This window comes from Schistocerca cancellata, chromosome 2 (assembly GCF_023864275.1).
Source record: "Schistocerca cancellata isolate TAMUIC-IGC-003103 chromosome 2, iqSchCanc2.1, whole genome shotgun sequence".
Lineage (NCBI taxonomy): Eukaryota > Metazoa > Arthropoda > Insecta > Orthoptera > Acrididae > Schistocerca > Schistocerca cancellata.
Window position 1 is genome coordinate 562537960 of NC_064627.1, and position 15564 is coordinate 562553523.

At 42.6% G+C, this 15564-nt stretch overlaps 1 protein-coding gene across 2 annotated transcripts in view; it reads right to left on the minus strand.

Moving 5' to 3' along the window:
• Nucleotides 1–2075: 2075 nt before the first annotated feature.
• Nucleotides 2076–15564, minus strand: part of LOC126162153 (uncharacterized) — a 140086-nt gene continuing 126597 nt past the window's right edge. For both annotated transcript variants that reach the window (XM_049918456.1, XM_049918455.1), the window contains exon 3: nucleotides 2076–3822. In XM_049918456.1, the coding sequence (XP_049774413.1) occupies nucleotides 2944–3822 (879 nt within the window). In that variant the 3' untranslated portion in view covers nucleotides 2076–2943. The remainder of the gene's footprint in view (nucleotides 3823–15564) is intronic.

Sequence of the window (15564 nt, forward strand, 5' to 3'; positions counted from 1 at the left end):
AGGGTACTATTTAAAATGCTTAGTGCTGCTGATTTCTTCGTAATAAACATAGTTACAAGAGAAAAAAATCATACTGTTAAGTGTTTTTCTGGTTCCTAAGCAACATTTGCTCGATACGTTTCTTATTTGGCCACTGGACAAAAAGTTATTTGGGGTGGCCAAGATGAACAGGTCACCAAGCGTGAGACAGTCGCCAGTCAAATGAAAGCATAAGTTAAGACATTACTCCAGCACTAGAGCAATTAAAACTGCAAATCTTACTCACCATGGTCCTCATCAGCGAATTTACATCCAGTGCCTCCTCTAGACTTTTCCGTAGGTAACTCTCCTCTGTTATGTACTTACATGTTGTTCCTGCATGTTTTCTAACGTATTTTTTCACTAGATGTTCGTCTCGGTGTTTTCTTACTCCCTTGGAGAATCTACCATCCATTCGCCTGGCTACATTTTCCGCCTCCTCCACTCCTTTAAATTTATGTTTAGTCAAAATTACACTTCTCGCTCCTGGCTGGTTCCTGATAAATTTGCTTTTTTGTCTCTTCTACTTATACCCAACACACGAGGTGTGTGAGAAAAGTAATGAGACTAATTTTCTATCTACCAATTCTTTTTTCTTTTTCAAACAACAATATTCTCTCCTTCAAAGTAGTTCCCTTCGGCAGCTATAAACAGGCGGAGTCGTTGTTCTCAGTCTTCGTAGGAGCGCTGAAAGGCTTCAGCTGCTAGAACTTTTAACATGTCTATCACATTCTTTTGAATGCTTTCAGGAGTCCCAAAATGACGTCCTTTTAAGACATGTTTTCAATTTTCGGGAAAATAAGAAATTCATAAGAATTCAGATCATGTGAGCAGGGAAACTGTGGAACAAGAGGAGAGCCTTTTGTGGTCAAACATTCCGTAATAGAAATGGCCATATGACATGGGGCACTGTCGTGACGCAGCATCCACTTATCTGCAATGTCCTGTCTCACTAGACTGACCCTCTTCCTAAGGCTTTGAAGGACATCTCTGTGAAACACTTGGTTGACAGATTGTCCTGCAAGAACAAACTCTTTATGCATGATACTCCTACTGTCAAAAAGCAAACCAGGATTGTTTTGATCTTTGATTTGCTCATTCGAGCTGTTTTCGTTCCAGCAGAGTTGTCAGTATGTGACTTCTCACTTTGTCAATTTACCTCAGGATCGTACTCAAAAATCCAGTATTCATCACCTTTAATCCCACGACTGAATCATTTCTGGTCATTGGTAATCTTCTCAAGAAGATCAACGCACATGTTTCTTCATTGTCCTTGTCCTTAGTTGTGAGGTTCTTCGGCACCTTCTGGCATAAACCTTTCACAAGTTCAGAGTTTCGGTCAAAATTTGATTTACAGTGAAGTCTAATAGGTCACCCACCATCGTTACTGTTAGACATCTGTCTGATCTCACTAGAGTGTGCACGCGTTGTACATTTTCGTCGGTTTCTGAAGCTGAAGGTCTCCCTCACCGAGATTCACGTTCAGTGTGTTCTCGGCCTTCCAAAAATTATAAGAGTTCGTGAAAAACTTGAGCACTTGATAAGGAATGTTCCCCATAGCTCTGTTTCAACGTTTCAAGGACCACACTCGCGTTCCCCAGGTTTAACACAGAACTTGAGGCATGGCGTTGCTCTAAATACCGATGTTCCATTCCGTAACACATAACAAAAACGTAACTTTACTGACGGCTCTCTCAAAAATCACGCGATCGTTGTACGGAGCTGAAACTCGGACTGAGCATCTGGAAGGGATGAACACACTGGTCTACACAAATAGAACAATACAGCGTTGACAAATCGATCGCCGGGTTTACAGTCTCATTACTTTTCTCACACACATCTCTTGCGCATAATCAAAAAATGTAAATGTTACGGTAGTTTATGGAAAACGATTGAAATATGAATTTAGTGATAAAAGTTGATACTGTTTCTTGAACTTTTAGTTTTACTTTATTTCATATCTTTATGTAAATATGTTTAGTTTTTGGTGTATAGGTAAACTGATAACAATTTCATCGATTTGTGATATTAAATACTTTTTATTCGTTATACACACAAATTCAAGAGCAACATATGTCAACCAAAAAGCAGCACTGTTTGTTAGCCACCATGGTTAGTGAGGTACATTCGGTCTATCACGTTTCAGTTCATTACCTTCATTTGCTGGATTTTCTTTTGAAGGTCATACCTAAATGTGAACTACATCGTACTACAATCTATTTTATGAAGAAATTTCTTTCTGTGTGAAATGGAGAAGTTATATTTCAACATTACATTGTTACATTTGTTGATATCAGTATAGTCATCTATTATATTCGTTCTTTTGTTTCACCATGTGGATAGCAGTACCACATACCATGGCTTGCTGTAGGAAACTGTCACTTGTGATGCCCATACCATTGCGAAAAATGAGGGGCTTCATCATGTCATTAATATGGCATCATTCGTTGACTAATAGCTAGTCGAAAGATACTGACGGGAATTGAGCCAGTCCTGTACACCTTGTGCCTTTGTTAGGGCAGTGATGCATCGAGTGAACAACCGAAAGCCGTATCAATTGTCCCGCAATTACTGGCAAACACACTTGCATCCGTTTATGAGGTCGTGGATCACTTGCTAACGAGTTATCATATGCGGGTAGCCAGCCAATATCAGCACGTTGAACTTGAGCTGTCTTGAAGTTTAATATCATAAATTATATTTGAATTCAAAACCAGATTCTAAAGTAGGCGTCGAGACGCAATGGACGTGCAGGTTTACATAACACTACGACAGTACACCAGATTCAGCGTGTTTACTTGTGAGACGATATTCCGCAAAACACAAGTGCTAAACCTTGATAGCGTCGTTAGTCGTCATGCTTTGTAGGGAAATGTCTGGGAGGCATAAGTAGTTCGAACTGAGACGAGCAGTTTGTGAGTGATCCTAGTTGTACGAGAGTCGCACGAGCAGCCACACACTGCAGGCGATGGTCATCAGTTTAAGAGCCGACGTCGACTCCGCGCCGGACAGCGAAAAGGTTCCCTCCACCGCGAGGTCAAGGTAAGGCACTTTGGCATTGAATTCGACGTACTCGCAGCAGTAAGCCCGGCCGGCCGTCTGGTTGGTCGGTTTCCAGTGCAGCCAGTTCACTCTGCAGGCGTCCTGCTTACATAATTTGTACTCTTCTGGAAGCTTACTGGAACTGAGGTAGGGATTGTTCACGCCCACGAACACAATCGCCCGCTTAGATTTCGGCTCGTAGACGACCTTCCAGAAGAGCTTGGGCACCGGCACCTTCTTCCCCGACGTGCCTACGTATAAGTAGATGTCCGTCTGGTTGCCGTTCTTGTCCTCTAGTTGCAGTGTACCGTAAGTGCCCGTATACACCTCAAGGTCGAAGTTGTTCTTGCTGGCGAAGTCGCGCACGTCCAACTCCAGCTGGTTCCAGTTTCCGGAGTTGAATGCGTACCACTGTGGGGCCGAGTTGGCGTAGTGGAAGGACGCCGACTGCTGCACACCGAGCGCGAAGTCCGCCTTGGCTGCCAGGTGTCCTCTGCTGAGGTAGTTCTTGCTCATGTTCTCGGGGGTGACACCTAGCAGATTCACGAGGGTATCCCGCTGAGTCCTGTACTGGTTTGACATGTCCACTGAGCCGTACAGTTGGCCCTGCTCCCATTGATCGGGTCTGGGGAAGGAGGTCTGGAAGCCCTTGATGCCGGCGATGACGGTGGCTTTTGTATACAACGGTGTCAGCTCCTCCGTGTCGAAGCACACTTCGTACAGTTTGTAGAACTCCTCCTCCACCGTGAAGCCGATCTGTACCTGTTTCGAACACGTTTATCACATTACTTAAGGTCCAAAAGCATTAAAAACAAGAATTCTGTATTAGACTATGGATTAATTTATCTACTTAGGCACATAAAAGAGTTCAATATCAGAACTATACAGACATTAGATGAAAGTCAACTAAGATAGTTAGTTGATTAGTTACGTGTAGACTTCATCAGACCAAAGGGCTCAGTTTCAGAACTATACAGACTGTAGGGGACAGTATACTAAATAGTTAGTTACTTGACTAGTTACATGTATAATGAGACTTTATCACACATAATGAGTATTGTAGTACCCTATAACGTACAGAATTGAATACACTGGGTTTACCTAAATTTAAGAGAGACCGCCTGCGGATAACCGGTCAATAAAAATTCTAAACTTATTATTTGCAGGCTAACAGCTGCATTATGCAATACACAACTGTAACAGATATTTTATTAGAGACGGTCGATTTCGGCCCTAAATCCGACCATCATAGAGTCCAGAAACCATCCCAGCTATGCATTTCCGTTATTGGAATAACAAACGTACATTGCTCCGCCAAGAACATTAGTTGGACATAATCAGCCGCGCGGAGTGGTCGTGTGGTTTGAGGCGCCATGTCACGGATTGCGAGGCCCCTCCCGCCGGAGAGTCGAGTCCTCCCTCGGACATGAGTGTGTGTGTTATTAGCATAGGTTAGTTTAAGTTAGCGTACGTAGTGTGTAAGTTTAGGGACCGATGACCTCAGCAGTTCACACACATTTGAACATTTTTTAGTTTGTGTAATGACACAGACTCTATGAGGTTGAATGGACATAATGTTACGTATATATAGCTACTATGAGTGATGGAACAATTCACATCCTATAATCGTCATTCTAGTTACGCAAATGCAAAGCTGAGATGGTTTCTGGACTCGATGACGATTCGATCTTTGACCGATCGTCTCTAATAAAATACACTGTTACGCCCGTGAACTGCGTGATATAGTCCTTAACATTCATTAAAGCTGTGCAACGCCACACCCATAAAATGTTTGTAATATTATTTGCAGTTATATTTGTCATGTAGGTAGGAAAAATTCCATCTTTGGCAAATAACCAAGCACGTTACTCCTATTCAAGTTAGGCATCGTTAGTGGTCTATAATATAAATAAAATTACTTAATTATACACATTTTGTTAGATCTGTAGCCATCCTAGGCAGCTGATTTAAATTGTTTAACTATTTACAAGCATATAGTTTTCTCTATCCTTTTCACTTATCCATTTGTTCTTCTGTAGGCACTAGATGAAAATGTCCAGTGTATAGGTCACTTTTATAAATCACTACACATAAGCTATCCCCTTGCCCACTGCATATGTCTTGCTCACTAGCTATAGAGTGGCTGAGAGATCATGAGAGCTGTAGAGCAGAGGGTGTCCAACTCGCAGCATGTGGCGCAAAGCAAGTGTCACTGCGGCCCAAGAATTAAGCACCTGTCACACGACCAATAAAATAATTAAAAAATTAAAGTTACAAGAAATTGGATATCTTCTATTTGAAACTCTCTCTATACGATGCTATTCTGTTAGTGAGCCATATCATTCTTTTTTTTTTCTCTCTACAGTTATTGTTAGTACTAAGCATATTATGTGCAACCCAAAAATACTCGTCTTCTTCCAATGTGGCATAGGTGAGATAAAAGATTGGACAAACGTGCTATAGAAGGTAGGAGTGGAGCAGGGTGCTGGGGATTGGGACAGAGGGAGCGGCTGCAACGAGGACATTCAGTATGCATGTGTGTGTGTGTCTGTGTTTTTTGTTTATTTGTTATTTGTCTCTTTCATTTCTTTTGTAGTATATTATGAACTGGTGGGAATACTGTACTCCTGCTGTTGCTTTTTTATACACAGCTCCCTGCAATGGAACTCTATTCTTCGTCCTCAAGGAACTATCAGGCAGCACTAGCCTGAAAACACACACACAAACAAACATACACACGAAACTAAATAATTAAACAAAACCCACAGACCTTCAGCTACTTAGATGCACACACACAAACACACACACACACACACACACACACACACACACACACATACATGCACATACACACAAAATGGCAAGTACACCTCACAAAAATTCAAACCTCCCACCCAGAAAACGTTCAGCTGTTTCCCTGTCCTCCATCTTGTATTTGTAGTTTGTAAACGGTGACACTGTAAGTCACGTAGCGCAGTTTTTCGTATTAAGATAATTGGGAACCAGAAAAAATAAGGGAAACGTATTACAAAGACAGATACAAACATGCACTCTTCCTCATAGAATTAATTAACGTTAGGCCTAAGCACAAAATCCCCAGCCGTACAATTTCGAAATAAATAACTTTTCTGCATTATGCTCTATACCATTGCAGATGAAAAACTGTGAAATAAAAAAAGTATAATGCAAAACATGAAAAACATGGAAACGACAGCATGTGGTAACAATGTACAGTCTTAGATGTAAAAACTGACCGCAGGCCAGTCGCCACGGAGACTAAGTCCCAGTCGTTCACTTAAGGTGACCAATAAAACCGACCGCCCCTGACAACCGGCCATCTACATAATCTAGCAACACTGTAAGATGCGGAAGTGTCAGGCGGAAGTATTGTCTACTTCCGAGATCTTCTTAGTGTGTGTGAGCCCGCGGTTTTGTGACGCCAGCACGGTAGCTCAGCGTGTTCAGTCAGAAGGTTTAGCTACCCTCTGTAACAAAAAAACTGGGTAAACCTATCAACGAACAACCTGAACGGGTGTCATCGGACGTCCGCCACGAACAAATTCAACGAACAGTATAGAACAAAATGTCAAAAAAAAAGGTAGCCCTTGTGCATTTTAAACTTGTGGCGTGTTCGCGGCCGACTGTGTCTCCTTTCATTTTACATTTTTTTTTTAATCACACTTCGGCCCTCGTCTAAAGTTATCAGTCTGATTGAACATAGAAGATAATTCCCTTTATACTGCGCCGGCCGTGGTGATTCAGAGGTTCTAGGCGCTAATATAATTGCGTAGGCTTCCGCGGCGAGAGTCAGTCGACATTAAAGTTTTCTGGGTTTGCAATGCTACTGTCATCTTAGACACCTTGCAGTACGAAGACAAGATGAAAGAATTATTAAATGATCCCATCTACAAAGAACTAAGGGCGGACCCTACGGCGAAGATAATTCGAAAGACGCAGGCCCCGATTAAGGACTCGAGATTTGACGCTGACACAGCCAAGGGTCTTATTCCCAGAGTACCAGTCTCTCCTAGAATTTATGGTGTTCCAAAGATACATAAGGAAAGTTGTCGTTTGAGGCCAATAGTGAATGGGATCAATTCGCCTACTTTGGCAAAGTACCTAGACTGCAAACTAAGACGTCTAGTTGGCAAGACGGACTCTTACGTGAAGAACTCGACACACTTTATAGAACGCCTAAAGGGAGAAACAATTTTACCTACGGACATCATGGTCAGCTTTGACGTGAAATCACTGTTTACGAACGTGCCAGTAGATGAAACTGTCCGCATCCTTCAGGAGCACGTCCCGCCAGACATATGCGACCTGGTTGAGTTGTGCCTGATCAACGTACTTCAAATGGCAAGGAAAATACTACGAGCAGACAGACGGCGTAGCAATAGTGTCTCCCTTATCTCCGCTGGTAGCCGACATATTCATGGAAGCCTTTGAAGCAACGGCCCTCGGTTCAGCTCCTTTACGCCCACGTTGCTGGTTCAGATACGTGGGCGACTCGTTCGCTACATAGTCTCATGGTGAAACGGAACTACACAAGTTTCACGAATATTTGAACAATATGCACAGGAAGATACAGTTCACGCTGGAAGTAGAAAAGAATGGCGATATCCCATTTCTAGACGTCGAAGTGTACAGGAAAACGGAGGGCACACTGGGGCACAGAGTATATCGCAAGCCTACACATATAGACAGGTACCTGCACACGCAATCCTACCACCACCCAGCGCAGAAGCATTCTGTCACCGCTCTTTGGAAATCCGTGCGCAGCGCTTAAGTGATGCTCAAAACACCACACCTGAGCTTAAAAGGTTACGCACAACGTTTCTAGCCAATGGCTACAGCCATAAGTCGATAAACACAGTCTTGTCGACGAACACAATCATGAAAGATAAGCAAGAAATAGACAAACTGCAGCCAACAGTGCGCTTACCCTACGTGAAAAACGTTACTGACCGGATAGGCATTCGCCGCGTTGGAGTGCAGCCTGTCTTCTATAGTGGTCGTAGGATCCAGGACGTGGTAGACTCCACCAAGGACAAGGAGGATGCATTACACACTGCAGGCGTTTACAAAGTGGAATGCGAATGTGGAGAGGCATACATCGGCGAGACTGGTAGACCAATAGCAACGCGCATTCGGGAACACGAGCGTTATATTCTTCTAGGGCAACACAACAAATCCGCAGTGGCAGAACATCACCATGACTGTGGAAAAGAAATGAAATTCAACGAAGCCTGTGTGTTGACCAAGCAGCCAATTATGACGAAACGCAAAATCAGAGAGGCCATCGACATACTGAAACACCCTAACAACATGAACAGCGAGGATGGACTCAGGCTTGCCCCATCTTGGCTGCCAGCAATCAGAGGCCAACAGACCGCACTGTCAACACGAGGCACGAGCACTACCGGCGAGTAACTGCTGCCGCGCGGCCGATGTCCAGCATTTGGTAAACAGCAGCCAACTTCTCATTCGACGGTGACCACCAATCATGGTACATAACACAAGAGCCAATAGACAACGGAGGTCACGTTCTCCCTCCAACGCAATAACCTATTAAAATAAAGTTCCCTCTCCTTCTTCCTTAAGAAAGTTATGAAACCAACTACCTTTCAAAATTTGACGTAATGGCATGCGCAGTGAACACTAACAACAAAATATAAAAGACACTGCATAGCTAGAGCGCACCATTAGACCCAGAAGAAGGCCGCTGCAATCGTGGCCGATACGTTGGTTTTTCTCCAGAAGCAGTAGTTTATACATTATGACGCGGTACCAAACCCAGAAAACTTTTATGTCGAGGTTCTAGGCGTTTCAGTCCGGAACCACGGGGCTGCTACGGTCGCAAGTTCGAATCCTGCCTTGGGCATGGCTATGCGTGATGAACTTAGGTTAGTTAGGTTTACGTAGTTCTAAGTCTAGGGGACTGATGACCTCAGATGTTAAGTCCCATAGTGCTTAGAGCCATTTGAACCATTTTAACGTAACCCTTACAAACTCAAATTAAAGGCAAATGACGTTCAAAATTGATTTTCAAAAGGGCCAGTGATAATGCACGCTCAGTGGAATCAAGGGTCAAAAGGTGGTGTTATCACACTGATTGAGGATGGATATCACTGCTCGTCTGAAGCTGATGAGAGGAGCGGAGTACCGAAGAAGACGGCCAGGCGTTGGTGGAAAAAATATATCTAAACAGGCCGTATCGGGAGGAAGAGTGGGAGTGGACGAGTCCGTGCGTCCAGTGAGAGGGACGACCAATGTATGTTCGACAATATATACTCCAATCCATTCCTCAGTTGCCGTCAAATGGGGGAGGCTTCTCAGTTTGCTGGTAGTGCAAGAACTGTGAGAAGGAGACTGAAAGATCATGGACTTTTATGCCGAAGAGCTGCTATGAAGTAACGCATGACCATCAGAAGATCGACTGTATAGCTTTTGCGGAAGATATATCGAGTTTGACTCAAGCAGAGTAGTAATTCCAGACGAGAAAATATTTTCTTCTGTTACCTATGCTCCGGTTCAGGTGAGATATTAATAGAATTATTGTATATAGTATCGTAAATGAAATTTTTTTCGTTAGAAGTGACTTAACGATATTTTAATGCAGAGTAGCTGTTGTAAAATACTTTTCTTATTTTGTCGTTAAATTTGTTTGATATCGCCTTTGTTACAATTGTGGTTGTGTTGAATTCGTCAGCGTTTTTATTAACATATAAACGCTTTTGATATTGTAGGTGTACCGGCCACGGGGAGAGCATGTCAGTCCGAAATATCTCGTGGAAAGAGAGAGAAGTGTACGCTTTTCTGTTGGTGTTTGGGGCTGCATCTCGGCTCGGGGAGCTGGCATATTGAGGGGAACCTCAACGGAGAGGCGTATGTTAAAATTTTAGAAAATATAATGAAGCCAAGCGCTGAGCTGCTGTATCCTCAAGGAGACATATATTTCCTGCAGATATGAACAACTAGTAGCATGAAAGCTGTTTCATAGTTGGCAAATACTGATTCACTCTTGTCCTATGGCCTACAATTTATTGAAGAAACCATTATATTCCGTTGTTTGGTACTCTCTTGATATTCCCGATATCGTTGTTGCATTTTGTTCTGGTCATGATGTCCTGAAAGTAGAGATTCCTCTTCGCCCTCGTAGCTCCTAGTCACACACGTTGTCCGTAAACACATTGATGAGGATAATGATGTATATAAAGATGTATTAAATGATTTGCATCTTGCTTCTGTTTATTTTCTCCATTTGCCTTTCTTTGCGTCTCGTAGTGCTTTCAGATTTTTCATTGTTTCCATCCATATTGTCATAGTGACTGTAAACTACTGTTGCTTCCAGAAAGTTCTCTGCTTGATTCCACAGAGTTATAGAGGTGTAAATCCCGTACAGATGATTTTGCATTGCATTTATGTATTACCTCTTTGATGTGTTTAATTGTTGAAATGTCTTGGCTATAAATGCTAGCTTTGTTATTACGATTCTTCTATTCACTGTTGTCGTTAACTAACGACCACATTCGACGTACATGAAGGGCTCGACATGATTAACTTTTAGTTCCCACTGCTGCGTTGATCTCATTAGTAATTTTCTTCTTTGACATCCATTCTGTGGTCTGGTTAATGAGATGTTACTTTGACTCTTCTCTTTCATAAGGCATTGGAGGGCAACTGAATGGTCATTTTTATTTTCTGAATTTTCTATTGCTGCTACTACTACTACTATTATTATTATTATTATTATTATTATTAACTTATTTACATTGTTTAGACACATACAGGATCACATAAAGCAAATTATGATCTGTTGCTGTTATTTTTCTTGTTCTTCCAGAACTGTTTCATCATCTCGATGTGTTTAGCGCGACGTCCTCCTGTTCATTCTGTCCTAGATACTTTAGGTTTATCTTCTGGTACAATTTCCCAACGGTGGATTTTTATGTCTGAAGACTTTTCGGTCGTCGATGTCTGCGGCATTTTTGAGATCAGTTTGGACTTATTTGATCCAGACTTGTGGTTTTTAGTTTCCGTAGATACATCAATATTTTCTTTGTTAGTAAGCTGTCATCTAATCTCTTGATGTGACTGTAGAAATTCAGTCGTCGTTTGCGGAAATCTGTTTCGATGTTGGAGTATTTTTCTATTACTGTGTGTGATTTTAGACGATAACCTTCATCTGTGAGTTTTAGCCCATGGGTTTTTCGGGTGATTTTCTTTTCAGCTTTCTTGATATTCTCGAGGTCCCCTTCGTAAATCAGGTTTAGGATTTCGCTGGCACAGAGTGTTTCACGTTTGATAACAGTCGTGTAGTCTCGAATTTTGGTTTTGATGTTCAAACATTTCTTTTTGTAGATGCCCGCGATTTTTCCATATGCTTTCCGCATTTTCAATTCACGTGTTTTTTTGTGATCTTTCTGTACCTGTTGGTTCAATGATTTCACCTAAGTATTTAAAGTAGTTGACTTGTTTATTGTGCCATATTCTGTGATCAGATTTTGTGTTTTGTGGCCATGAATTCGGTTTCTGAGAAAGAAATTTGTAGTCCAACTTTCTGGGCACATTCTTTGCGGACCTCGATCTGATGAATTACTGTTTGTTCATCTGCGGAAAGGATCGTACGATCGTCAGGAAAGGCTAGGCGTGTGACGTCGATGTTATGGTGCTGTCTTCCTGGCCTGGTTGGTCTGCAGATGTTTCTGTTTCTCGTTTCTTTTTACCATTCTTTGGTGACTTTATCTAGGACGATGTTGAAGAATAATGGGGAGAGGCCAACGACCTGCCGGACGCCAGTCTTAATGGAGAAGGGTTGTGAGATTTCTCCGTTGAATTAGACTTTGGAAGTTGTGTCTGTTAGGGTTTGATGGATGCGTCGTTGTGTTTTAGGGTCGAGATTAATTTCTTCGAATATCTTAAAAAGGAATTGTCGATCGATGGAGTAGTAGGCTTTCTGAAGTCAACGAACGTGCAGATGGTTGAAAGATTTCTTATGGCTCGTATTTTCAGTGTGGATTTCAGGTTGAAAATTTGTTCGGTGGGAACAAATCTGTGTGGTCTGAATCCCGCTTGGTATTCACCAATTAGGCGTTCGACTTGTCCTTCTGTGCGTTGTAAGAGGCACTCGGAGATGATTTTGTAACGGACTGAAAGGAGAGAAATTCCTCTGTAGTTACTCACATCAGATTTGTTGTGGGGTTGGTTGGTTGGTTTGGGGAAGGACACCAGACAGCGTGGTCATCGGTCTCATCGGATTAGGGAAGGATGGGGAAGGAATTCGGCCGTGCCCTTTCATAGGAATCATCCCGGCATTGGCCTGGAGTGATTTAGGGAAATCACGGAAAACCTAAATCAGGATGGCCGGACGCGGGATTGAACCGTCGTCCTCCCGAATGCGTCAGATTTGTCTCCTTTTTTGTGGAGTAGGTGGATCAGTGCACATTGCACGTTTCCAGTCGTCTGGGAGTTTTTCACTTCGCCAGATTTCTTTAATGATCCGTGTGATTTTCTGTAGTGATCGTGGTCCAAGACTTTTCAGTAGTTCTGCTATGATTCCATCTCCTGACGACTTTCTGTTCTTGAGTGTTTTGATGTGGTGCTGGATTTCTTCTTGGCCCGGTGGATCGGCATCGGATTTTGTATACCTTCGGGATATGTGTGGGAACCGTACGGGTGGTTCGGGGTAGTTAAGGAGATCGGAAAAGTAGTATGCCAATTATTCACAGTTTTCTTGATTAGTGAGGGCGAGTTTTCCATTTTGTTTCTTGAAGGTCAAATTTTATTGTGAGTAACCTTTAATTTGGTCTGCGAAAGTTCTATAGGGTTTGCTGTTGTAGTGTCTGAAACTGTCCTCAACTGATTTCAGCTGTTCGGTGATGTAGGTACGTTTGGTTTTTCTGGTAGTTCTGTTTGACTGTTTGCGGATGTCTAGGATGTGTTGTAGGGTTCCTGTCGATTTGTTGCTGTGTGTGTTTTTGAAAGGTGAGTCGGCAGTTGATGATGGCTTGATCGCAGCTGAAGTCCAAATTGGTATTGAAACAGAGGATGACAGACTAAAGGCCGAAATACTAAATGTCTTTTTCCAAAGCTGTTTCACAGAGGAAGACTGCACTGTATTTCCTTCTCTAGATTGTCGCACAGGTGACAAAATGGTAGATATCGAAATAGACGACAGAGGGATAGAGAAACAATTAAAATCTCTCAAAAGAGGAAAGGCCGCTGGACCTGATGGGATACCAGTTCGATTTTACACAGAGTACGCGAAGGAACTTAACCCCCTTCTTGCAGCGGTGTACCGTAGGTCTCTAGAATAGCGTAGCGTTCCAAAGGATTGGAAAGGGCACAGGTCATCCCCGTTTTCGAGAAGGGACGTCGAACAGATGTGCACAACTATAGACCTATATCTCTAACGTCGATCAGTTGTAGAATTTTGGAACACGTATTATGTTCGAGTATAATGACTTTTCTAGAGACTGTAGGAATCAGCATGGGTTTCGAAAAAGACAATCGTGTGAAACCTAGCTCGCGCTATTCGTCCACGAGACTCAGAGGGCCATAGACACGGGTTCCCAGGTAGATGCCGTGTTTCTTGACTTCCGCAAGGCGTTCGATACAGTTCCCCACAGTCGTTTAATGAACAAAGTAAGAGCGTATGGACTATGAAACCAATTGTGTGATTGGATTGAAGAGTTCCTAGATAACAGAACGCAGCATGTCATTCTTAATGGAGAGAAGTCTTCCGAAGTAAGAGTGATTTCAGGTGTGTCGCAGGAGAGTGTCGTAGGATCGTTGCTATTCATAATATACGTGAATGACCTTGTGGATGAAATCGGAAGATCACTGAGGCTTTTTGCGGATGATGCTGTGGTGTATCGAGAGGTTGTAACAATGGAAAATTGTACTGAAATGCAGGAGGATCTGCAGCGAATTGACGCTTGGTGCAGGGAATGGCAGTTGAATCTCAATGTAGGCAAGTGTAATGTGCTGCGAATACATAGAAAGAAAGATCCCATATCATTTAGCTACAATATAGCAGGTCAGCAACTGGAACAGGTTAATTCCATAAATTATCTGGGAGTACGCATTAGGAGTGATTTAAAATGATCATATAAAGTTGATTGTCGCTAAAGCAGATGCCAGACTGAGATTCATTGGAAGAATTCTAAGTAAATGCAATCCGAAAACAAAGGAAGTAGGTTACAGTACGCTTGTTCGCCCACTGATTGAATACTGCTCAGCAGTGTGGGATCCGTACCAGATAGGGTTGATAGAAGAGATAGAGAAGATCCAACGGAGAGCAGCGCGCTTCGTTACAGGATCATTTAGTAATCGCGAAAGCGTTACGGAGATGATAGATAAACCCCAGTGGAAGACTCTGCAGGAGAGACGCTCAGTAGCTCGGTACGGGCTTTTGTTGAAGTTACGAGAACATACCTTCACCGAAGAATCAAGCAGTATATTGCTCCCTCCTACGTATATCTTGCGAAGAGACCATGAGGATAAAATCAGAGAGATTATGGCCCACACAGAAGCATACCGACAATCCTTCTTTCCACGAACAATACGAGACTGGAATAGAAGGGAGAACCGGTAGAGGTACCAAGGTACCCTCCGCCAAACACCGTCGGGTAGCTTGCGGAGTATGGAGGTAGAGGTAGATGTAGATGAGTGTTTTGCCTTTTTTAAGTAGGGTTAGTTATTTGGCTTTTCTAATAATTTTGCTGCAGAAGTCATTCCAGTTGTTCGTCGGTTCTTTTTCCCATTGTTCTGTGAGGCTGGGTTCTTGAATTTGGTTTCTTGAATTTTGGATGTGTCGAATTTTTGAATGCTGAGATTTTTGAGGTGAATTCTCTTCGGAGAGAATTTCACCTTAACTCGTGTGAGGTAGTAGTCTGAGTCAAAGTTCGCGCCTCGTCGAACTTGAATATCTTGGATGATTCTGTAGTTGGCGTAGGAGACGGCAACGTGGTCGATCTGGTATTCACCAATGTGCTGGATCGGGGATTTCCAGGTTTTCTGTTTTTCTGGTTTCTTCCTAAAGTGAGTAGACATGATTTTGTTGTTGGCAAATGTCAATCAGAAGTGTGCCATTGGTGTTAGTGTTTTGGTGTGCTGAATTTTTACAGATAATTTTTCTATAAGTATTTTCCTGTTCCAAATTGAGCGTTGAAGTCCCCCATTAGGATATTTATCGTCTTGGTGAATTTTGCTCATGGTTTTTTCGAGTATGTTCCAGAATTTTTCGACATTTTCGGGTTTTTTTCTTATTTTTGATGTTGGTGGGGGCATGTGCATTGATGAGTGTATATTTTTTATTGGCGCTGTGAATGCGCATAGTCATGAGTCGGTTGTTGATGATTGTGATTACTTTAACAGAGTTGATGATGGATCTGTGTACGAGAAATGCCATGCTGAAGATTAATGCGCCTTTCGCTGCCTTTTGTTGTGTTTTGCTCTTGAGGATGCGATAGTCATTGTTTCTTGAAAAGCAAGGATGAG